Below are 26,252 nucleotides of genomic sequence, written 5' to 3'. Positions count from 1 at the left end.
GTATTTCTGTTACATGCAGCCAAAAACACCACAACTAACAAAGAGTCTATCTCTTCCATGGGAAATTAACCTAGCACGTATGTGGCTACTGTACTGGACAGCACAGATCTAGTACATACAAAAATCCTTTCCCAATTAGTTACTTTCATTCAGATTTCATGTGATCCATCTAGAATTTGTGACACCCATTCCTAATACTCAGTTCCAGATTCTCTACTGAGAATCATAATCCCAATTTCTTCCTTAGAGTGGCTGGCAAGCAAGAGAAGTAGTTGGGTTCTTTGCTTTTGAATAATGTAACTTTCTTTTGGCTCAGCTGGGTACTCCTAAAACAGAATATTCCTTGACTCATTCTCTTTGTTGAACCAATTTTTATGTGGTCCCTACTATCTATTGGGCAGTTATCAAAACTGCCCCAATAGTACTTTGAAGTTTGCAGGATTGACCACCACCAGCTTCTCATCTCCCTTTCCTCTCTTACCTACACTCCCATGCCGCCCCCCAGTGTGAGGAAACACAACGTTGTCTCTGGATATCAGTGCATAAAATGCACCTGAAGCACAAGGACATCCCCGGAGCCTCTAATCTAAGTATAAACTGATAGCCACCAATGATAGTCCTTTATTCCCTTCAAGATGTATGAACAGTAAGTTCATCAAGGTTCGTGGACCGGAAGCTGCTTGCCAGCACATTCCTTTATATTTCTAATCCCCTATGGCTTAGTTTTTTCACAAATGCTTTCCTTGTAGAGAACGAAAAAACAAAAAGCTGTTTATATACTGAGTTACTAATCCTGGCAAAGAGTCAGACATAAAAGCAGGAGGTAAAGTTGTTGGAAGAGTGGAGGGCAGATGTGTGAGAAAATAAACCAAAACACGGAGCACATCAAAGGTTACCTCATATGCTTGGCCAGCTGCAAGGCAGGGTCGGGAAGAGCACTGTGGGCAACATTTTCCAGGGACTCGGATGATAGTTTCATCCTTAACACCCAAAAAAGAAATGATCCATCAAAAGGAGACATTATAAAATCCACAAAAGTAGGAACATTTCATTCATAGCACACTCGATCATGTGCCTGAAGCATCTATAAACAGCAATTCCCTGATATGTAGTATCTAAAGTCACCCAGTGCTTTGATAAGAATTAGCACTTCCAAGGTCGGTGTGACCAGTAAGAAGTCTGTACATTCATCACGTCCCATCCTCCTCTAAGAACAAACAAAAGCAGAGATAATTACAATACCAATAATAATAATACTCAGTGTTTGCCAGGCACTTTTATAAGTGCTTTCTATGACCCTATAAGGTAGATGCTCTTATTTCTGCTTTACAAACAAGTGAAGATTATAGAGGTTGTGTGAGTTGCCCACGGCCACACACCTGCTAATGATAAATGGTTTGCAGCAGGAACTCAGAGCACCAACCTAACCAAAACCTAAAACATTTACACTTCTTGCTGAGTTACCTCTAAATTTCAAGTGAAGATACCTGATCCTTGATAAGCTACTCCACTATTCTTTTGCATCTTCATGTGAATCCATACATTTACATATGTGCATTAGGGAGGTTCTCAATGTGAAAAAAAAATCAATCATACCTCTAGATATCTGAGAATAAGCCAGTGCTTATTCACCTCTAACACTCCCACCCCAGAATATTGGACCATTTGTCTCTGCTGCCCTAAGAATTTTTACAGCAACAGTCTCCTCATTAATGCCAAAGAGTCAGCTTCTCGCTTTGACTTATCACTACACTTATCTTGAAGGGCAGGAAGGTAGACATATTAAACGCAGAGGAAGGAGGGTTAGAATAAATCAAGTTTCAATGACTGGAAAATTGTAGGTCTTATATAGGGAATACTTCTATTACAGTTCTTTTCCTTCTCTTATGAGAAGCAAAAAAAAAAGAGAGAGAGATTTTATTATTATGATTGCTCTGGCTTTCATTCTGCAACAAAAAGAAGGACAATGTATTGTATGTGGGGGGGAAATGTCAAATAACTTTAATTTTTTATGGAAAGTTCCAGTCATACTTCAGTAGGTTTTTAACCCAATTATATATGATCAGTTAGATTAATGTGCTACTATCTAGTAGTGATTTATTGCAAACACCTGAATCACTGTAATTAAACTGACAACTGTTCTCTCTACTTTAGGTTATTTTATTTCTTTATGATTCTATATACGAAATATTATGAACATTGATATTTAATAGAGTATGCAAAAATTGGACATGAAATTATTGCCTTCAGAACTCTTTAGTTTAATGAAATTTCAGTGAGGAAATAAAATAAAGGTATATTTGATGTCACACTTTTCAGTAACTTTATTGAAGTAAATAAATGAACATATACAATGTTAAGTAAACAGGGAACTAATGTTATGATCACAAATCTTGAACAGAAATAGAGTTAGTATCAGTCTATGTCAACCAACCTGGATTAAACCCAAGTACAATAGCAGAGTCAACTAGTAAGTGTGGAGGAGGGAGGAATTACTTATACAGATGTTGATAAAAAGAAGATCAAGCTTTCTGATTCGTATTGGCAATATCTAATATATAATTTGTTGACAGAAACAGAAGTTTTCGTCACAAATATAGACCAAGAGGGCAGGAAGGAAAAGCATTTAAAGAGAAAGATCCCAGAATACGAGAGAACTCTATGATGTAGAGTTGAGCTGAGATCCCATTTGGCTGGTACTTTATAAGCAGGACTGGAAAGGCAAGCAGTGAAGTGGGTCAGAGAAATGGGAATGACTTTTAATTGTGCACTTTTGTTCCTATCGCACACCTGAATCCTATCATTCTGGTCTACGTAGATTTGGTCTTCCAAACGTACAGTTTAATACAGGTGCCAGCAAACCACAGACGATGGGCCAAATCCAGCCTACCACCTGTTTTTGTAAGTTAGGTTTTATTGGAACATAGCCATATTCATTCATAGTCATATTATCTATGGCTGGTTTTGTGCTACGATGGCAGAGTTGAGTAGATGTTCCAACTGTATGGCACACAAAGCTGAAAATATTCACTATCTGAAAAAGTGTGTTAACCCCAGGTCTAATATGGTGCCCTCAGTAATAACGGAGTCCAAAACAAAATACATGTGTATATGATTGTCATTATCATTTTGAGTTAAACTACCATTTAGGATATATTTAATGGTGGTTTTTCATATTCCTTAAATAAAAATACTTAAGATAAAGAAGTTTATAGTACAGAATGGCTAACAGCTCTTGCCAAATATCTTCCCACTATGATATAAGATATAGAAAGAGATGAAACTTCCACCACCAAAAAGTAGAACAGCCAACTTCCCGCCATTGCCAACAGTAAATCCCATGGGCCATAAGGCACTCTGAGGCATCCCTTTGCCCTGTAAACCAAGGGCAGGACTCTTATCCTTGCAGCTTTCAAGCAGTGGGTATGGAGAGATTTCTCTTGATCAAGGTTGAGTAAATAGAAAGAAATGAACATGAGGAAAACTCTGAAGAACAAGTAAAAGGAAGAACATTCTGAAGATTCAGAGAAAGAGCAGATTTCTGAACATTACATACTACAAGATCTAAAAGAAAATATTTAAAAGTAATTTTGCAACTTCAGTGTGATATAAGAAAATGCAGCCTTTGTGAAATAGAAGCAGGAAGCAATAAAGAAAGGATAAGCATTGGGATAAAAAAATAGATGAATCAATAACAGGAGAAATAAGGAAGAATTAAAAGAATATTAATGTAAAATCCTCAAATTAAAATCAATACTGGAGGTAGTAAATACAAACTCAAGAGGCTCTCTTCATAATGGAGAAGAAGGACAAAAAGTGAAAAATGAGGAGAGAGAACATGATTGATAATGAGAGGGCAGGGAGAGAGTAATCTAAGAAATCATAGGTGTTTCTGGAGAAATGAGCATAATTGGAACTGATATGATTAACCAAAGCCACAACTGAAGAAAACATTTCAAAAACTGGAAAACAGACTGAAAAGGCTTCACAATATTCTAGGTAGAATACGTGAAAAGACACCTCGTCTAGAAATATCTGGGAAAATGTTTGAATGATAAAGATAAAGAAACATCCTATAACAATCCAACAGAGTAAAACTAGCTAAATATAATGAAATAGAAAACAGAATGCAATGTAAAGGAGGCCATAGGGTTGAGATGGAAAGGGATTATAATTGTCCCCAATTTTTAGACCCCTCCAAATGATCTCTCATGAAGAAAATAATTCTCACTTAGTGACTCAGAATACATACCAATTTATCTTTCTTGAAAAAATATCTGAAGATAAAGTTCTATCTACTAAGATTAATTAATATTGGGAATGAGAAAATTATAATATTAAAAAAACTGGTGGTACGATCATCAGAACAACTCTCATCAGACTGAACAGGCCACTATAAGAAGGCTACACAAATGTGGATGTGTTAGAACTCTTTTCACAAGGTATCTGGACAAAAGTTGAGAGCAAGCAATTTCAGTATTTACATCCCTCATTAAGAGAACAATTCCTTATTTGAACATAAGGAATTTCTCCTTTCATCAGAGATTATCATTAACTTCTAAAATGTGATTATAACTTCTAAAATTTGTTTATAAACAAATATATCCACGTCAACCAAAAAATTGAAACAAATTATTTTAAAAATTCTATCGTGATCTTTTTGAATGATGGAAATATGAAGGATCATTTCTTTCCCGCTTTTCTGCCTTTTCCAAACTTTCCCAAAGAATACAGATTCCTTTTAAAATAAAATAAAAAGACTATATTAAAAATCAATGTTTTCCAGAGCTCAAGACCTGGAAATATATCTCTCCCGATTAACTTCTGTTTTTAATATTTAATGAGTTAACACATATAAAATACTTGCAATCGTGCTCAATGACGTTAGCAACCATTTTTATTGTGATTATTATTATATATAAATGCTATGAAACTCATTTTGGGAGGCCATATAGCATAATGGTTAAAAACAGGAGTCAGGTGCAGTCTGTCGAGGTTATGATGTACAACTGCCTAGGTCACAATTACTGACACTTCCTAACTGTGGTACCTTGCAGGTTACTTAACCTCTCTGTATCTCAGTTTTACTGTAAAATGGGATGATAATAATAACTCCTACTTCATAGGCTTGTTATGAGAAGTACAAAGCTCTTAAAATTTATGATTGGTACATAATAAATGGCCAAAACGTGGTGATGGTAGATGGTGGTGGTGACAGTGTTTCCATCAAAAGCACTAATTCTACAGCATCTCTTTATATCATCAGAATATCCAGTATTTAATACTGATATTAAATTTTTAAAAAAATGGTTCTGTATAATCTGACAGTTGGTTTTTGAAAAATACATCATGGCAAAAATATAGACTTATCGATGCAAGAGTGGTTAAAATCAATCTATTTTCAAGACTTCAGAATGCCTGCATATCAATTGGCTCCAAAATATAGTATCAAATTACATATTCTTTAAATCTAACAATGCAGACTATAAGCGTTTGAAGCTAGAATTTATATTTAATGTTTTAAAAAATGGGAACTAGTACTTTCAATTATTCCAATATCTAACCCCCTAATGTGCAGCCCAAGGCTGAGTTTTTAAAAATTTAAAGCAGAAGGGTCACAGAGGGGTGTATCCTCAGTCCCTCTTTCTCCTCCTTTATTGTAATGGTGGCAAACTGCTTAATTACCTTTCACATATGAGGGGACTAAACCCTAGAATGTGTAAATCAAAATGCCCCAACACTACAGTGTCCTCCAAATGTAAGATATTGTGCAACTTCACTAAGAAACTCATTTGCAATCTGAAAGCTAGGACAAGACTTTGTGATGAATAGGGAGATGTGACATGGGCACAGTAGTTGGTGTAGTGTGGGTAATACAATCTAGTTTTTCAATTAGATACATTTTCCCTTTATTTGGCATTTAGCATTTCTTGTCTAATTGCCTTTGTCTGCCTTTAAAAATATTGCCCAATTGTCACGATATGCCATGTTATTGATTTTGTTTTATTTGACACAAAGCACTGCTCTGTATCAACTGAATGTTGGCTTCCAGCTTTTTCTTAGATCAAAAATGAGCTATTTTTCGACTAGAGGCAAACTCCTTTCATGGTTATCTGTCAACTGCCAAGAAAGCTCCATAGGAGCCTCTGGAAGAAGAAAAAACTATAAAACATCATACATTCCACTTTTATCTGCAATTGATTTTCTTTTCTAAATTTGCATGAAGAGCCAAATGTTTTAAAAATCAGATCAGCTTTCAATGAACAAGATCTCATTATTTTAAATTGACCAGAGAAAATCCTTTGATAATTTGAGTCATTATCTTATAAGAATTAAATGGTGTAGATATGAATAATCATATCCAAAGACATGCATGTCTTCAAAAAGCAGCATATACCTCTGCACTGACAAACAGTAACAAACCTGATCAATATTACTGAATTTTCCAGATGTTGAGCTTGACATTTTTGGAACATCTGCAACTGGAGAGGGCAACTTCTTTCTGTGTACTCTCAAGGCTCAGTTTCATAATGTAACAATTAGCCTAAGTGGCTGGTAATTAGACCTATCTGTGACTTCTCAGGGTTAAAAAAAAAAAAAAAAAAAAAAAAGTGTTAGCGATTGTCTCCAAAAGTACAAGGAAAACAAAACAGCCTTTGCTTCTTGTTCCTAGACTTCCGAGGCTTGCCTGACATAACCTCAGAAGGCACTCCAAGTCCCTGTACAGTGAAGTGAGATCTCTGCGAAGGATCCATTCGGAGGCTGTCTTCCTTACCTGGTTACAAAACAGAGGCTGACACTGAGCCGTGAAGCATTGGACGACCCCATTTCTGCACACGCATTTGGCACATCGACTCAATGGCCAGTATTCCCCGTCCTCAAACACATGGCCTTCATAGGAACACGGTTCTGGAAGGTCAGAGAAATAAAGATTACTGGGGGACTGTACTTTCTGATCTCAGGACTGTCTGCATGAGTGTGTGGCCACACAGGGCCCCATAGTCAGGGGCACAGTACAAAGAAGGGGGCCCCATATTTGGGGGTTTAGTGCTTTGCAGTCACCATATGGAGTTCTTAATAACTCTCTCTCTCTGAGTATTGTAAGCAAAGTCCAGTGAAACAAGGTAGCATGTACTGGAGGTTTAGTACATGCTGCCTCCTTGCCTTCCTGGGATGGGTTTTCAGCGTCCTGCTCCCAAACCCATGTCCAGTGAATACTGCCACCCTCCACCCACAGCACAGACCTGGGTGCAGCGCCAGCGGAGTGCATGTGTCCTAAGCGACAGGTAACAGAGTGAGGCTCGGGGTGCACATGAGGGTTTCCACCTACCCAGCAAGTATCCCCATGATTAAAGGAGTGTGACTTTAAGTAGCAAATTAAACACATGACAGGTTGAGAAAGACCACTGAAGAAAAGGAAATGCATTCCCCCACCCCTGTGTTTTGCACATGGAGCCCTGCACTTTCGTTTTGCACTCAAAAAATTATGGAGTTGGCCCTGGCTGATTCTCTAATCTCTCTAGGCAAAATGCTTCCAATGTATCTTTCTCATGAAGGGCCAGCAAGAAAGCCTCCTAAAATGTAAGATGGGATCCCACAAACCCAGACAGCCTACTCTCCACCACACCCCAAACTATGTTGTTAAGTATTTTTACTTGTGGTGTTATTAGGCCCAAAGCAGCTGCCAGTCCTTTTCTGGTGGGTGACATCTGAAATGCATGAGGCAAGTATTCTACCTTTATCAATTCCTTAGCATACTTTTAAATCTCTGAAATGGTTCTCCAGGGTAAAAGATTGCCAGAAATGGAATAACAGGACCAGAAGGAAATCAGGGGTCTTTTTAAAGGAAAAAGGCAAGAATAGAGTATAGCTTCCAGGTGCCATTATATAAAAGAATAATTTTACCTATTATATACCAGGAGAGAACATAATGCAGTAATGACAATAATTTGTATTTATTGCGAAGTATATACTACTTAGTTATAAAAATGGAAGGGGATAAATATCCATAAAATGTAATAAAAGGGGTCCTTGGACAAAGTGTGAATTCCAAGGAGGGGGCCTGGAGGAAGTGTGCCCCTGGCTTGCTGAACCGTGCCTTGGTTTGTAGGCAGGTATAATCTTTACCTTGAAGATGCAATAAAGACAAATGAAATACCTGCTTCCTGCTCTGTGTGTCTTGGAAAAAGATGTTATGTCATCTCAAAGACCAGCCAGCAGAATTAGTGCCAGCGATATTACACGGAAAAGTGATTTGTTCATTTTTCTCTCTGCCAAGAGGCAGGAGGAACTATCTTGGCCTTATGGAGTCATATCAAAGGATCTTGTCCCTCCTCCCTTTCCTTCTCAGGATCTATGAATGCAGAGGGATGCATTTGGCCGAAGCAAAACAGATAAATCAGAGACTCACTGAGTCTCAAGTTTGAAATGGCGATTAAAGATTTGTTCCAACCTCACTGTCTACAACATCACTTCCTGCCAAGTGCAAGGCTAAATTTTGTTCCAATAAAGAATAGGGTTAGGGATCTTTGAACCACACAGAACAGAGAAGAGAAGAGTTGGTAAGTCACCAGATGAATCTCAAAGGCAAAGAAGGTCTCTTTCTACAAGCTGATACTCACTCCCAGGCCCCACACAGATGGGGCAGCAGCTTCCTTCAGGGATGAATTCCAGCTCCTGTTGTCCACACGACAGTGGTGGGCATAGTTGCGGGGTGCACCGGACCTCCCCATGAGTGCAGGAGCACACAGTACATGGGGAGGAAGACCACTCTGTCCCATGCTGGGTGTGAGAAAAAAAAAAGGAAAAGAAAGTTATAACTACAATATAGGCTTTCATTTGGCCAAAAACCAACCTCTTAAATGAAGGATAGACTTCAGAAAAGGTGGAAGAAAGCTCTAGGTTTGCAAGATTGAGACCAGGGTTTGCAATGTTCCAAGTCTGACGTCAATTTAAAAACTGGCTATTGTTTTCTTTTTATTATCCCTAAGATTTATATTTGAAAAATTCAGAAAAACACATAAAGAAAATAAAATTTACCCCAATCCCATCGTTTAAAAAATTATGTTAACCTCAAAGTAAAATACACACACATACATATATATCTACTGAATTCTTTACAATGGTTATATTGTTTTCAATAGCTCTCACTCTGATTCTGTTTCTTTCTTTTTTCTTCTCTTTTTTTTTTGCCTTTGCTTTTTACCCTGATTAATTCCCATATTCATTCATATTCTTATTCCTCTTATCCCTCTCTCCCTCCTCTTTCCAATGATCACAGGGTCCTGGGGAAAGTGTGATAGCCAGCAGGAGGCACCTGCTCCACTGAGTTCTTCCACAAACTGCAGAGCCAACTCGTTCCCGGTGGGGGTGCCCATCTACACACAGAGAATGTTCCTAATCCACTTTAGGCTGGGATACAACATTCCTAAAATTAGCATCCTGTCAGTGATCTAAGAGATCCATGTTTTGAGTTATCATATGATTTACTGAGTACCAAAAATATCTAAATGAGCCACTCTCGGAAGTGATAGAGAGTTAAAAAGGGATTAATCCTGACTGTAAAAAGCTACAAATATGTTGATTGTTTAGAGAAGTAGCTGCCAAAATATGTTCTATTCTCAATGGCAGAGTAGAATATGGTGGTCTTTTACAAGAATTGGGGAATAGTTTAACGGATAAAGTTTCTCCTATAATATTTTCTTAAATACTGGAACCTGCTTTCCTTTGCCTCTATTAAATGCAGTATTTGATAATATCGGATCAACACAAATCATTATAGACTTCTATTAAAAACAGCATACATTCCAGGTGCTCAATCACTTAATATAATCTGGGGATTACAACGGTGTAACTAAGAATAGAAAATAAAGTCCTCTCACTTCTCCACCAGCCAGCATCCAGACTAATTATTCATCAGTCTCAAACACAAAAGAACTCCATCTTACCTAAATAAGTCAATATTCCTTTATTCTGTAAACTGCTGCCAGGTTGAAAAATGCCAAGTCTGACGTTTTGGAATTACTAATAACTTATGCTATTATTGTAAAAATAATAATAATAGGTATTCATAGCATTTAATTATTTGGGAACCAAGTTCTCACCTTACTATCATGAAGATTACTTTCCTCTAAGTAGACTGACTAGGAGTACAAGAGGGAAATAATGCAAATACGCAATGAGTAGGTATAACCAAGGGTTTCTTTGGATGTTCGCACGTTTTCAGATCCCAGCTCAGCCTTCCTTGCTTCGGGGTCAGTGTTGATAGACTTAAACTTTCTAAATCCTAGCTTCCTGAAAAACTGAAATGGTATGGCAACATTCCCTTTGCTAGGTTATTATAAGGGTTAAAAGAGGTAGTTTGTTAAAGAGCTGGGAAGGAGGGTGATAGGTAAAAGGTGCTCGATTCTCTCCCCGATTTCCCTGCATCAGTTCATGGGCTTCTTCCCCCTTTTCACACCTTTGTGCCAACTGTGACTGTAGAAATGGGCAGCACACCAAGGCCAAGTCCTCCTCCATCAAATTTTACTTCTACTATAATTAAATATAAAATTTCAAATTTAGTACAGCGTATAAATGGGCAAGCCCACAACTTGCTAATAAACTACAGGCTAATAAAAGATAGGGGCCAACTGACCTGTATGCTTTGAAAAGGTCTAAGCATAAAAGCAATGGAAGAAATTATAAGAGAAACTTGATAGGTTCTAATGAGTTAAAATTTCAAGTCTGTCAAAAATACATTATAAGCACAATTAAAAGGCAAATGACAAACATTTAAAAACTGCAGATTATATTAATTAGAAGAAGCAATAAGAAAAAAATCTCAATGGAAAAAAATGGCAATAAGCTTATCAAATATTCAACTTTCTTAATTGCAAAGAAATATTAATTAAAATAAAAATTGGATAATGTTATTTTATATCAGGCATGAAAAGAGTTTAAAATTCATAGTAGCTAGTGTTGGTGAAGCTGCAGTGGAGTGATTCTCCTACACAAAGCCTTCCTCACTATAGCACCTAGAGTAACTCAGCCAGGCAGGGCCAGCACTACCTGTGAAATTCCCAATGGGTTTATCGTTAGACACAGACAGCTTAAAATTAATTAATTAATGGCAACAGATATCACGTCTTCAATACTCAAAATCTTTAGATGCTTTCACCTACTAATTTCAAAGAAAATGATCAATGATACACAAAAAAATTTAAATACCAGGAATTCCATGTCATTGTTCGTTATAGCAAAATTGGAAATATTTTAGTGAAAATTAGAAGCTACCCACATGCCTGATAATAGGAAATCGTGTTCTCCACAAGTATGCTAGGAAACTATTTACAATATAATGTTAAATTTAAAAGCAAAATATAAATTGTATGCACAGTATAATTGTAATTATGTAAAACATATATCTCTATCTATCTATCGATATAGCTATCCATCTCCACTGCCACACCCTAAAAAACGAAAAGAACAGTAACGGTGATGTGTAGAGTTTGGAGATTATTAGTGGATTTTTGCTCTGCTTTTGTATTCTTTCCTACTTTCAAATTTGCACCAATAAACATATTTTTACTTTTGTCATCAGAGAGCAAATTACTGTTTAAAACATCTAATGGATCATTTGTATATCTTAAGTAAAGTAAAATTTGAAGGCTGCATATAAAACAACTTGAAGTGAAATTCTTTATTCTATTAAAATTAGGAGATTGCTGTTAAACATCTAGACATTTCACTTCATTAAAACGAGAGCTTGGGGTTTTTTTTTTTACTACTAAGAAACACTCATTTCTTAAACATTTGCAATCACACTACCTTTCAGACAGAGACCACAAAAATTAATTATAATAACAATCTGTCAATCACCAAAATTTTTTCATCTATAAAATGAGAGAGCTGCTTTAGTTAATCTCTTCAGTGCCTTCAAACTTTATAATGATGTGAATCTATTATCTAACTCAGGAGAAAGAAAATTAAGCAGGAGATCCCTTCACAATAAGCTGGGGAATTATAGGAATAACAAATAACTTTTGGCAAGGAGACTGCATAGCATGATGTCAAAGCCACAGAAGAAGCGCCAGATGGTGACCCAAAGCACAGAGTGAAAGAACTACTCCCACCTCTCACTCAGGAAAAAGTCACATAAGTCCCCTCCATTTTCATCTCCTACTCGTATCCCTAAAACAGTGACACCTCTCTCACCAAAGGAAGACTAGAGATCTAGGATTTCAGCACATACTGATATACATATATACGTGTGTGTGTATATATCTCATTATATATAGATATCTATACATAATTTCAGTGTTCTATCTACCTGTTTACAAAAGCCTTATTTTTTACAAGCACTGTAGCAGTAAAGAGAGCTTTGTAAAATCAAAGAATAATTGCTATACAATGCAATGCTCTTACAAGACCTGGTTTTAGCTGTGTCATCTTAACCTCATTAATACTTTTCAAAAACGTGAGCTTTTGACACTGGGCAAAAAGCACCTTCTGCAGACATCTTAAATATATTCTTCTGCACAGCCAACTAACAAGTCGGCTTGGCTGTTGACATAAGTCCAAAGGAAAGATAAGGTCATAAAGTATTTGCTTGGCTTACTGACAGAACAACAAAATAATTTTTCTCCGTGTAATTTGTTCCTGTTATGAAGTTAAAGATGTAGAATACTAAATATCTAAGAATGTTCAGTGCATATTATAATTATATCCTCTACATTGAGGAGAACAAGGCTGCGAAATTCAATATTCATTTCTTCCCTCACACACATCAATTAGTTCTCCTTTTAGCCTCAATTGGATGAAAGCACTAAGGGCGTTACCACCTGCCACTTTCTTTTTTTAGTGAATCTTCAAGCATTATGGTGTCACACATGACACTATCTGGTACTGGAATTAAATTAGTGCAAAGGAAAAGAAAGGGGATTAATGGTCTTTCCCCATCTCTTTCTCAAGCTAATTTGTGGGGAAAAGAAAAGGGAAAAAGCATTCCAATACTCTTCAGGAAAACATATTTCAGGCTTGTCTCCCTGACTGGTTGGCAAGGCTGGGCAGAGATCCAAATGTTAATTTGAAGGGACAGCTTTTGGGAGGTCATGGATGAAATGGTCCCCTAAATGCTGGCTGTAATAAGCCCACATAAAACTGTCAAATGATCTGGAGTCACATAAAGGCTCAAGTGTTTTCCTTACTCTAGGGAAGACATTGAGACTTGCCTCGACTTGCTGGAGTGCCAGTTGTATAAGATGCTGCCTAGTCTGTCGTCAAAGGAGGTCCTCTAGCGAGACAAGGCTGTGGCCTTAAAGTGCTGTCTCCTCATGCCGCCCTGAGCTCTACCATCCTTGACTTCTCTTTGTTTCAGCTCTCTTCTCTGGGGGCATTTCTACTGATTCCCCTCCTGACACACTCGCTCTATCCTAAAGCCTCTTCTAAATCTCTCTTAGGGGAAAGCTTTCACTTCAGATCACCATTCCAAAGTTCTTAAAACACCAGGCTATTTTATAGCTACTGGGAGAGTCTCCATAACCGGCCCTACGGGATGCAAGCCAGAGGCTAAAGAAAGGATTACTGCTATTCAGCTGGAGAGGAAAGTGCTCTGGAAACCGCTTCTCAACCTGAAAGGGAAAAAGCCTCCAAGATTCAGGGAAAAAACCTGTGATGCAAGTGACAAGGTGAGCCTCAGAGCAAACCCAGAGAAGCATTTAACTCACTCAAGAAAATAAATACTATTAGGAAGGACTAGGCAAGAACCTAGGGGAAATGAAAGAGAGGAAGGAAAGACAGGAAGATAAGAAACGTGATCATTTTAACCTTATTAAGACTAAAATTAGAACATTTTGTCTTGACTTTAAAAAAATTAATCTCCTATCTCTATTTGAAGACATAGACCACAAGAGATTTTTTTCCTTCAAGCTACAGTTCCTTAAATTCAGCCTTTTACTCAGTTATACCAACTACCAGAATTATAATTATAACATTTTCTGAGGGAGTACATTTTGCAAGTTGCATATGGGAACACGATGCTGTAATACAGCAGAAGGGGTGAACCACAAGGGAGGCAGGCAGAAGGAAGGCTTTCTGAACTTTCCCACAAAAGTAGGCCAGTGGGTTTCTAACTAACCCATCAGCAGATCTGTGGGCCTAGAGCTGCTTAGCCACACAGGCACTTACTTGGTCAATGACCAACATGCCCTTCTTGAGATAAGGACAGATAAGATGGAGAAGAAATTTACTCATTATTTGAGTCCTCTAGTCATCAATGTTTTTTGAACACCAACTCTGGGAAAAGTTTGGTGCTAAATGCCGGATTAGGTGGGAAGCAAGGGAGATGACTCTAAAGATACAGAAAATATTGTCAATGTTCTCAGGCCTCGTAAATCAAGATAAGATACACAAATACGTGCACAAATAAAACATGATAGAGAAAATAATACGTGTCATTAAGAGTGGTCCATACAAAGATTTACTGAACTCTGATTTCCCATGTCCCTGGTACCACCTCTTTTTTCAGATGTCTAATTTCCCCCAGATCCTGACCTTATTTTGAACCTATGTGTTTATTCCTTCACTTGAACGATTCATTTTGGTGTTTTTGACCTTGAATCACACACAATCTTGAAGAACGGGCATTATTTCCATCGGCAATCTGCCCTGCGGCACTTTCCATTTCACTGGGGATCCTTTTCTGTGGCACATAAAGCTCATATTACCTTGCTTAACACAGACCGAATCAAGCAGCACAGGGTGATATGTGGTATGAAGACACTCCCAGCACAGATCCTCCTGGGGTGCCTTTCAGCAACACAATGTGCAGAAGGGAAACAGTGACTTCCTCAGGTAATTAGGAGACAGTGGCTCAAGTGAGGTGATCCTGTCCCGTGGGGAAAGCACACTGCATACACTGAGTTTTAGGTACACACATTGAATAGCAGCCAAGAGTGGATATATCCAACCTATGCTCTGTCCTGAATGGGTAGAGACACTAACTTGGGGAATGTTTTGTGTCGGGTGGGAGAGGAGGATTAAAGCAAAGAGCCTCTTTCTACTACACCTACTTCACCTACTGCCTCCGGGTAACATTTAGGTATGAGTGAAAATGAACTGTATCCATCCATTCCATTTTCATAATTTCTGTTATAAACATTGCAACGGTACTTTTTTTTTTTTTATGCCTACAGCACCCGGTCTTCCTAGGTGGTCTCCCATCCAAGTACTAACCAGGTCCAACCCTGCTTAGCTTCCGAGATCAGATGAGATCAGACGTGTTCACGGCGGCATGGCCATAGATGCAACGGTACTTTTTAATCAGTATTTTATATTTCTAAATTAATCCTAAAGGATCTGGAACAAGAAAGTACAATCAGAGAAGTTTAGGATCTATTTCTAGTACTATGGTTTCAAACAGGGGTAGGTGAGCATTTTACCCCTGGGGGAAATTTGGCCATGGCTGCAGACATTTCTGGTTGTCAGAACCAAGAAAGTACAGTATTAGCATCTAGTGGGTAGAGGCCCGGGATACTGCTAAGTTTCCTACAATGCATAGGACAGCTCCCACAACATAGGACAGCTGAAGTTTAGAAATGCTACCCTAAGGGAAAGAGCCTGAATTAGGAGTAAGAAGACCAGAATTCTAAGCCAGGTTATACCACTTATCAGTAATATGACATAAGGCAAGCTCTTTGCAATTCAACTTCTTCATCTTTAACACAGGAGTAATAATATCTGCTCTACTCACCCACTCAGGGCTGTTTGTAACTATCAAATGAAAAAAATGTGTGTGATATACAAAGACAAGGTGGCGCTTTTATTATTAAGCATCATAACTTCTTCAACTTCAACAATCTCATACTACTCTTTATACAGGCAAAAATTCAATCTACAAATATTTACGTAGGGCCTGTAGAATAAATAGGACAGTTTTCATTTTATTCAAGAAACCCAAATGCCCATGGAAAGTCAAACGAGCTCCTGGTCCTCCACAGCAGGGACAAAGAAAGAAAAGGTCTCTTGTCAACACAAGGTTAGCATTCAGCTTTCCTTTGCCAATGATCTACAGACACGGAATCAACCCTGGGTCAGAAAACACTTACCGCGTGGATTTTCTTTTCATGATGGCAAGATCCTGGTGTTGTCGACACACACTCAGGGCAGCACTGGTTAGCAGCTATTTGAAGCACTTCTCCCTGAACATTTAAAAACAGCTCAGTGTAAAACAACAGAACAAACACAGTCACAGTGGTACATTGCACCCCAAGTCATCTCAGATTCACTAAATCTCATGAGTTTCCATGGATGACAACAGCAGACAGGATAAACTGAATAAACTAACAAAAGGGATTCTCTCTGTCAAGATGAGCTTCTCTCACAGATAAAATGAACCCCCTTGTGAAAGTAATTTCCTTGAAAATTGTCACTATCTTTTCACATGTAATGAAGTGAAGAATTTTATTCACTAGAAATACTTCTTCTGAGTGTCACATAAAAAAGGCAACCAGGATGAGAGAAGAACTGTATCTCCCTAAAAGAGAAGACTTGGACTGGCATGGGGGATAACCACAGAGCTGGAAGTTCTTCCAGCTCTCTTCTAGAGGCCCAATGCAGCCAGCAGGGAGGAGTTGACGTTCTCATGTTCACTTTTACCTGGGACACAGAGTAGCAAGGCACACAGGGCAGGAGACTGAAGGACTAAGCTGGGAGAGGAAACAGAATTGTTTTGTTTTTTTTTTCAGGGGGTGGGGGAGAGTTGTTGTTGCTGTTTCCGAATTTTATGGTTTTATTAACACAAATACAATGTGCTCACAGCTGCCTATTCATTTTCTTTGCTGCGCATTGGAATTGGGATTGGTGACCATGATGGCCATTTGGGCTGCTCTTTCTACAATGGCTTTGCGGTTCTTTGATGAGACATAGTGAGCAATCTCAGCACAAGATTTGTTACACATCAGCAGCACTTCAGGCTCCTTGACATTGTGGACCAGGAACTTCTGAAAGCCACTGGGCAGCATGTGCTTTGTTTTTTTGTTACTTCCATAACCGATGTTGGGCATCAAGATCTGGCCCTTGAATCTTCTGAGTGCTCTGTTGTCAATGCCTCTGAGTTTCCGCCAGTTATGCTTAATTTTGACATATTGGTCTGACTGGTGCCAGATAAACTTCTTGGTCCTCTTTTTGATGATCTTGGGCTTCGCAAGGGGTCTGAGGGCAGCCATGATGCTGAATAGGAAATGCCTGCCACCTCCATAGGCGGCACCAAGGGAAAGAGGAAACAGTATTGTTAAAGTATCATATGTACTGTGGGGAGCTGGGTAGAATTCATGGGCTCCAAGGAAGATCTATATTGTTTTTCAAGGCTTCTCTAATTGCAATTGTATTTCCTATCAAGATGTGACGCTATCAAGGGAATGGGCTACACGTGATACCCCAGGATTTGAGAAGATGTCACATTCACTATCTATCCATTTGCCATGGTGAAAAATCCATTTACCTACGGTTATTAAAATTATGAAGCAAAGAGCTTAAGTTTGTCTTTGGAGCCAGTGATTCCCCAAGCAGATCCTCTGCTTCGTCTTGTTCTTCTACTATATATATCTTAGAGTTTCCTCAAGTCTAGAGAGGTAGCAGAACAGGCAATGAGTGATTTTGATCAAAAATGGTAGATCCTGAATCAGCCAGGAAATCATAACTTGATCACAGAATAAGTCTACAAAGAATTCAGCTGGTAAAATGAAAAAAGAAAAAAAAAAGCATGTGTGCGTGTATGTGTATTAATGTTTCCTTGTTGTTTGGGGCTGCTTCTGTTAAAAAAACATGTACCTATGAGAGAATTCTAATTTTACATAACTACATCCACAAGAGTGGGTGAGAAATGGGACTAAGATTTTATAACCATTAATCCATTAAACAGATAAATACACTAGTAACAGTGATAGCCAACTTCTTCCTCTTTGCTTGATGAAAGATAAACATATGATATGGGATTTTATAAAACTGTACATACCATGCACTGTTAATGAATTTCAGAAAAGTGCTCTCTGAACCCCAAAAGAAAACCACATTTGTCTGATTTTCACTAAGTCAAATGTAGGAACTGCATTAGCCTAATCTGCATTAAGAATTTCATACTGTTAGAAAATGAGATAATCTAAGTATTTATATTCTGACACAAAAGCAGAGAGCAAGAGAGAAAAGCAGGTAGGATGGAAGATTTGAAGGAATATATTATGCTCCCCAATGAGGTTTATTTGTTTTACATAAAAATTGATTTTCAGATTTGGCCCTCGAAACTCATTTCATAAATATAATAATCTTCATTAATGAATGGCAATGGAGGCAGTCCCCATCTTGAATCTATCTATTCAACCTCTGGTTGAACATGAAAGAGGTGATTTGGGGCTAAAAGGAGAGTGAAAATTTTTGCATGTGGTACTCAGAGGAGAGATGGGGAGTTTTTGCTACCTAACCATAGCCTTGTGAGATGTAGGCTAAGCAAAACACATAAGCCTACTGACCATCCAGACTTTGCACTGGGGAGCATTGGGAAGTGGCTGCATGGCAAGAGATACCAATGAAGATCACGAGGGGAGCTGAGCAAGCTTACTTGCCTAGAATGTAGAACCAATTAACAATAATTATGATGATCATTAATAATTGTAGCTAATTCTTATTGAGTACTTATAATAACCCTACACACATATTTATATATCTATTACTTAATTCTCACAACTCGATAGACAAATACCATTATTAATTGCATTGAGATTTGCAGTCAAAATCACACCCCATGTAATAATAGTGTTCCTTTGCATGGTATTGTCCTCTATACATATATATTCTCCAGAAATCCTTAAGAGAGGATTGGTTCTGACAGGACTTAGTTAAATAGTCAAAGTTCTAAATGTTTCTCGATCTCTCTCTGTCTCTGTCTCTTTCTCTGTCCCTAGCTAATTATCTAGCTAGCTATTCTATATGGATATAGAATCTGTTATATATGGTTATAGAATAAATAAATGATAGCTAGAGTAATACATGATAGATAGATAGATAGATGATAGATAGATAGATAGATAGATAGATAGATAGATAGATAGATTCAAATATCTATTAGAATATTGACACTAGGTTATTTATAGTCAATCCATGAGCAAAACTTAAATTGTAAAAGTGCTTTTAAACATGTCAAAAACAGATAGCAACCCGAGTTATTAATGATATAATAGTAGTAAGACATTTAGTTTAGGGTACAATGGTGATTCACTAACTTATGCCAGGAACTAATGTAAGTATCTACCACAGCAAATTTGAATAATGACACATGTTGCTGAGAAACACAAAGGAAAACTTTAAAGCAACACAGTGGAGTAGAAATGACATTGGATCATTTAGACCTGGGGACTAAGGTTCTCGTTATGGCTGTGCCACTGAACTAGCTATGTATCTTTGAGCAAGTGACTAAACCACTAAAAGTCTGTTTCTGTGTCTACAGAATAAGGAAGTCAGACTATATGAATTCTAAAGACTTATTATAGTTCTATCATTCTCTGATCTATTTCATTACTTAAAATAAAGAACTCAAATGCTTTGTGAATATACTCGTGTAATCTTGGAGTTGAAAGTTTGCTATGGTTGAGTCATCTAGTTCAACCTTCTCCTTACAGATAAGGACTCTCCTTAGAGTTCATGCTCTCCAATTATATCGTTCTTCTTTATTACTATCATTTAACAATTTGCTGATCACTCTTTCATACTTAACTCACTAAAGACTTGGCACTTGAGTCTCAGTTTCTGTTCTACCCTACGTCTAGACATAATTCCGGATAACTTCAAGGTCCACGGAAGTGACCAGTCTAACGTTTTATCCTTGTATATTCTTGACGATCTCAATTTAATCTTTACCTCTATTCTACTTGAGCTCCCACGTGGTCATAGTCAACTTTAGGATCTGTCCAGAGTCAAAATTATTCAACACGAGGAGCTTCCCACTCTATCTGAACCTCCTAGCCTTTAGCTCTCTCTCACTCTCATTCCCACTCACCTGACATCCTTCAGAGAGATCCTTGAGCACTTCTTTTTCATGCAGTCTTTCAATCCCCAGGTGCCCTCATTTTCCTATTCATGTTAGCCTCATGCTAGCCCAACGCTTCCTGCACCTCTATTCTTTTTCTCCATTAATATGGCAGAATTCCAATCCTGGATCTAGTCCACAATTTGCCTTATTCTCTTTTATACCTGGCTGGTAGCATTGCTGAGAATATCATTCCATCACGCAGTTTGGTAGCCCCACAGGTAGATGGTCTCCTGCTACCATGGGCCCTTAACACAACCTGCAAATGCTTTACCTTAACTTTGGTCGGCCCCCTTCTCCCCTCAGTGACAGCTCTTAACATTCACTACTTTCCTCCAGCTCCCAACCAAAACTCAAAGTCTTCACAAAGTAAGCTTATTAAGTATGAACTACTTCAGTATCCTGTCCCTCTTCTTACCCACAAATTTAACTATATCTGGATGCATCCATGGCTCTTTCTTTCCACTTTTAGAGAATGAGATTGTCCTCCCCGCCCCATGTTCTAGATCCCACACACTCTGTTCTACTCCAAAACCACTCCTTCTAATTCATTTATTCTGTCTCTCTGTCTTTCCTTCCTATCCTACCCCCCATATTTTCAACTTCTCTCTCTCTTCTAAGTCATTCCCCTTTCTTTCCTAAGATGATCATGCCTCCCTCGTGCTAACATCAAAAATAAAACAAAACTCTCTCCCTTCTCTTGTTTGGTCAATCTACAAGTATTGACTGAGCATCCTCTGTATATCACACATTGTGCTGTTTGATGGGCTGCAATAGTGAAGAAGACAGGTTCCTGTTCTCAAATTGCTAAGAGTCTGGAGGACGAAGCAGACAAATAAACAGGCATTTGCATCCTGATCAAAGGCTGTAAGAAGGTAAACACAATGTGCCATATCATACTTATGAGGTTCAATGGTTGGAGATGGGAGGTTCAAAGAAACTTCACAGATGTACTGGTATCCACCTAATGTCCCATTTCTTTCCTTCCATTCTATGAAGCTCCCTGAAAGAGCAGCCTTTACTTGGCCTTCCCCATTTTTCATCCACTCCTCAGACCTCTGCAATACAGCTTCCACTCCTGCTATTCCACTGACACCAACTTCAGTGTGGTCCCTAGTGGCCTACATGTTGTCAAATCCAATGGACCATATTAAATTCTTCTCCCACTTACTCCCTCACTTGTGATGAAAACTGTTGCTATAAACTCCTCCTGGAAACTCTCTACTCTCCTGGCTATGAAAACTGATCTCTTTTCTAACCATGTCTTACCTCTTACCTCTTGACCATATCTTCTTAATCTTCCTAGGTTCTTTAGCTAGTGTTCACCTCCTCTTAAATGATCGTGTTCCCTAAATTCCATTCTTGGTCTTTACTCTTTTGTTTACACAATCTTTTTGAATGATCTCTTTAATTCTAAAGGTTTGCACTACTGTCTATATGCTAATGATACCCACATTACATCTCCAAACTTGTCTTATCCTCTGAGTTTTAGATTTATATATCCAGATGACTTTTTGAAATATCCACCTGGCTTTTCCATGGACACTTCAAACTCAGTGTGCCTCAAACTAAAATCATCATTTACTCTCAGATGGGATTATTTTTTTCATTCTCCTACATCCCAATATCAATTGATGTTCAATTAACCAACTAGTAATCAAGCCATAAATATGAAAGGCACCTCTCCTTTTCCTTTCTCTCACTCTCATAACTTTATTGAGTCCTACTGATTTATTCCCTAAATATTTTTTGAGCCTGCTCTTTCCTCTTGATACCTATACTACCAATGCCCTGATTCAGGTACTCAACCTCTCATCTGGATTAATTTCACAGCCTCTGAACTAGTCCCTTCATTTCTAATATTATATTACATTATCTTTTTAAAAACAGAGAGATCTTTCTAAAAAAAAGAGCTGGTCATTTTACATATACACCTGAAATCTTCATCATATATTATCATCTTAAAAATAAAATTCCAAACTTCATAGTACAATATACAAGGCTCTCCATAACCTTGAACTTACCAACTCTGTAGCCTCATCTCATCCATTCAGTCAGTCAAAAAATATTTATTGAGTACCAACCATATGTCAGGTGCTATCACAGGTGCTGAGAATATACAGTGAACAAAAGAGATGGTAAACAAGAAATATCAGTAAAATATAGAGTATGTTAGATAGTAGTTAGTGCCAAGAAGAAAAATAAAGCATGGAAGAAGAATAGGAAATGTATGGTAGGGGGTGGAGGTTTCCAATTTTAAATAGAAAGACATTGAGGCAAAACTTAAAGGAGGTAAGATCAAGCGCTCTCTCTCTCTCGTGTTCTTTCTCTCTCTCTCTCTCTCTCTCTGTTCCCCTCTCTCTCTGTTCCTGTCTCTCTCTCTATATATATATATATATATATATACATGTGTGTGTGAGAGAGTGTGTGTGGGCATATACGAAGGGTTGTTGTCACACATACTATATCATATTGATACAGATATAGAAGGGATATATAGTATATCATATATAGAGAAAGTTCCTGTGGCAGAAAAAAGAAGAATGTCTGGCATATCAACGAACAGCAAGCAGGCGTGGTGAAGCAGAGTGAATCAGGGAGAGAACAGTTGGTTAATTAGAGGGGTACCATATCACCTTAAAGGGCACTGTGAAGAGATACTGTAAGTGAGAAGATAAATTATTGGAACCCATGAAAGGGTTTAAGAAGAGAAGCAGCATGCTCTGAATTCAGTTTTAATGGGATCGCCCTGGCTGCTATATCAAGATTATAGTGAAAAAGGCAAATATGCAAACAATGAAACAAATTAAAAGGTTAGTGTGAAAATGAAGCAAAAGATAATAACAGCTGAAACCAGAGTAAGAGCAGAGAAGCTGCGTTTGGAATGCTTTGTTTTATGAAGAGCTGTGCATGGTGGGTAGGTTGTCAATACACTGGATGTGCGATGTAGGAAAAAGTAGAGAGTTAAAGAGCTAAGTTTTCTGGCCTGAGAAACTGGAAGAAGAAAGTTGCCATTTACTGAGATGAGAAAAATTAGAAGGGGAACAAATTGGGAAGAGACAAAATCTAATTTGGTATAGAACAAGGGTCAGAACCTTTTTCTGTAAAGGACCAGACAGTAAATATTTTAGCCGCAAATGTTCTGCATCACAACTACACACCTATGTCACTGTAATGCAGCCACAGGCAATACATAAACAAATGAGTCTGCCTATTTCAATAAAACTTTATGAACACTGAAACTTGATTTCATATAATTTTCACATCATGAAATATTGTTTTCTGTTGATTTTTTCCAACTATTTCAAAATGCAAAACCATTTTTTGTTCACAGGTCATACAAAAACAAGCAGCAGGCTAGATTCTGCCAGCTGCCTCCTGGTGTAGAACATATTTAGTTACAGTAATACCGTGTATGTCATAACATTTGGTTCAGGGCTTCTTCCTTGATATCACAATCCCAGCTCAGATTCTGACTTAAACAACTCAGCAAGCTAAATAGTGATCTTTTAGGAGTGTTTACTCCATAAAATAGAAAGCCTCATAATACACAACAAAATATTATCAAATTTACTAGCATTTGATTTACAATCAGCTTCTCACAAACATAACCATGTAGAAAATGAGTAATACCGTAAAGATATACAGAACCTTCACTCCAATGTTAGAAACAAACAGAAATTTATTAGCAGTAGCTGATATAAAATCTCAAGATTAATTATTATGGGTGGAGGAAGAAAACTAAAATGTAAACTGTGCTTGTGAAATTGACAGAATGCTATTTTGGGGGGAAAAAAATAATTGGTCTTCTCTAAGGAGTTTCAAATGTTCAGATTTGAAGCTTAAGCTTTTTTTTTTATTAATAGACTCACTTTAAAAAGAGTCATCATCTGATAAAGAATATTCTAACGAAATAGATGTATAGTTAGAATAAATTGAGAAATTTATTTGAAAAGGGACAGAATAACATATCCCTCATATACTTGGTAAAATATCAGAAGATTTCTTGAGTCAAAGCCTCTCTTACATTCCCAGGGAACCCAGAGGCAGCACAATAATACAATCAGAAGAAATAATGTTTTTAGAAAATCATCTTCAAGAAGCTGATCTTCACTTTTGATCTATTCAATGGCTTATAAATACTGTGGTTAGTATCAGTAGCTTTGGCAACTGTAAGACCTAGGAAAAATCTCTGGGCAGCAGTTTGTTTATTAATTGCATAATCATGGTTATGTTGTTTAAAATATCTATGCTTCACTTTCCTCATCTGTAAAGTGGGGATAAAGATATATACCTCACATAATATTAAATGGGACAACATTTTTAAAACCTTTAACTGAGTGCCTGGTCCAAAGAACTAATTGCTCAATAAACAGAAATTAAGACATTCTTAGATATGATATCTAAAAATTCTCTCCTATATTTCATAAAGCTTCCAATTAGTTTGGGATAAATGTCAAAACCAGATGGCTGGAAAAATGCAAAAACCCTACAGTTCATAGACTTTACCAATGCACTTAGGATACAATTAGGATACCATACCTTCTCAAAAGCACAGTGAGGGTTTCTGCAAACAGCAGGTTTGCAGATAACAATATCACCATGGCAACGGCAATTCTGGCATGAGTCAGGCTTCCAAATTGTGGCATCCTGCAAAGAAGCATAAACTCTGAGTTAAAAACTGATCAGTCAAGGTATGAGCACACAAAAGCAGCAAACTCAAGAGCCCCACAGACTGAACAATTAAAAGGAAAAAGAAAAATCACAAGCACACACAGTGCTTGCTGGGCACTGATTAAACCTCGAGAGGCAATAAAAACAGTTTAATCCATTTCACCACAGTCAACCCACGTAGCCAAAGACAAGGGCATGGCGCAAAGAGCTGTCGATACCCAGAGTAAAAACCATCGATTGACCTGGAATGTCAAGAGGACAAGCTGCTGCTCCCTGACTTGAAGTTTCTCTTTGCTATTAACCAGCAGAAATTATCAGTGCCTGTTTGAAGGAAAATGACATTTGGATGAGCGCTAACCAGCCTCCTAAAAGCAGCACTGGACAGTAGATAACCATCTGCACTTTCCAGTTCTTTGCTACTACATACTCTAGTGTTAAGCAGAAACAAGAAGGACTTGAGTATGTAATTTAATATTTTTAAAGAAGATCAAGCAACGCATTGAGTGGCTATTATGTGTCCAGCTGTACACAAGGCATATTGAGGGTACAAATAAAGCATAAGTACATGCATCGTCCATAAGGATCTCACAAATTATTTGGGATTATGAACAGGAGAGTATTAAATAAACATAAATTTTTGGTACTATGTTAGTTCAACAAATTGGAAAGGAAAATAATAGTCATAAACAGAAGTGAAACTGGGCTCAGTGCAAAAATGTCTTAGAAATTTCCTTTCTATTTCCCACCTTCCAACATGACGAATCCATATTTCAGTTGTGCCCACTGTGAAGTATCTTTGAGCCAAACTATCACTCAAATCCCACAGAGACCAGTTTCTGTCCTTTGAACAGCTGTTCTGATGACTTCCAATTGAAGCACTAAAGATACCATAGGCTGTAAATACGTTTTCCCAGAGATTTCCTAACCCTAATTCCTATGTTATGTGAGTTGAAAACAGCCACATTGTTGGAGGGGTTTTAAACACTAAACTTCTTTTAAAAGTTGTCCATGTTATTTTCTGGATTAAAACTATGACATGGCTCATCTTTACATCTGATGGGGTAATGGGCAAATGCCACAGTCTGGCACTTGCCTCTTCCCCGGCCTTGGCAAATCTCATATCAAGCCTCAACCTCAAGAATGAATCATTTACTAGCCCATAACCCTGCACACCACACACTCCAACTCGGGTGTGGCTCTTCACCGCTTCTCTGTGACTCCATTGTTTCCTGCTTTCCTGCTAGCTTGCTGGACCAGACTGCAAGCCCCTCAAAGCAGGCACTGTCCTTGGCTGGTACACCATAGGTCCTTCACAAACTAGTGTTCACAGTTCATAAGTTGCTCAGTGAAGACATTTTCCTTCTTTCTAAACATTCTCATCCTTTTTTTCCAGTCAACCAATTGAAGTGCTACTAAAATACTTTGGGGTGGAGTAAGAGAAGTGTTTAAACCCTTAATAAAGTCACCAGAACATTAGCATTTGGCTTGAACTGGATAAATTGGGAAACTAGTGGACTCTAGC

General features: G+C 37.9%; 2 protein-coding genes and 1 pseudogene across 6 annotated transcripts in view; all 3 read right to left on the bottom strand.

Moving 5' to 3' along the window:
- FRAS1 (Fraser extracellular matrix complex subunit 1) overlaps positions 1-26,252 on the bottom strand; it is a 409,779-nt gene that overhangs the window by 230,824 nt on the left and 152,703 nt on the right. For all 5 annotated transcript variants that reach the window (XM_039845532.1, XM_039845530.1, XM_039845531.1 and 2 more), the window contains 5 exons: positions 24,599-24,706; positions 16,086-16,178; positions 8,622-8,781; positions 6,776-6,909; positions 897-980 (listed from right to left, as the gene is read on the bottom strand). In XM_039845532.1, coding sequence (XP_039701466.1) covers positions 897-980; positions 6,776-6,909; positions 8,622-8,781; positions 16,086-16,178; positions 24,599-24,706 — 579 coding nt within the window. The remainder of the gene's footprint in view (positions 1-896; positions 981-6,775; positions 6,910-8,621; positions 8,782-16,085; positions 16,179-24,598; positions 24,707-26,252) is intronic.
- LOC120588709 (uncharacterized) lies at positions 15,165-15,283 on the bottom strand (annotated as a pseudogene).
- Positions 16,737-22,368, bottom strand: LOC120588253 (60S ribosomal protein L32-like). Its single transcript, XM_039845536.1, has one exon. It carries the CDS (start codon positions 17,202-17,204, stop codon positions 16,806-16,808), a length of 399 nt encoding a protein of 132 aa, XP_039701470.1. The 5' UTR covers positions 17,205-22,368; the 3' UTR covers positions 16,737-16,805.

This window comes from Pteropus medius, unplaced genomic scaffold, assembly GCF_902729225.1.
Source record: "Pteropus medius unplaced genomic scaffold, Ma_sr-lr_union100, whole genome shotgun sequence".
Lineage (NCBI taxonomy): Eukaryota > Metazoa > Chordata > Mammalia > Chiroptera > Pteropodidae > Pteropus > Pteropus medius.
This window is presented reverse-complemented; position numbering and strand designations above follow the sequence as displayed.

Coding starts and splice junctions, on each gene's coding strand:
- LOC120588253 (XM_039845536.1), bottom strand. CDS start 17,204: ATGGCTGCCCTCAGACCCCTTGCGAAGCCCAAGATCATCAAAAAGAGG.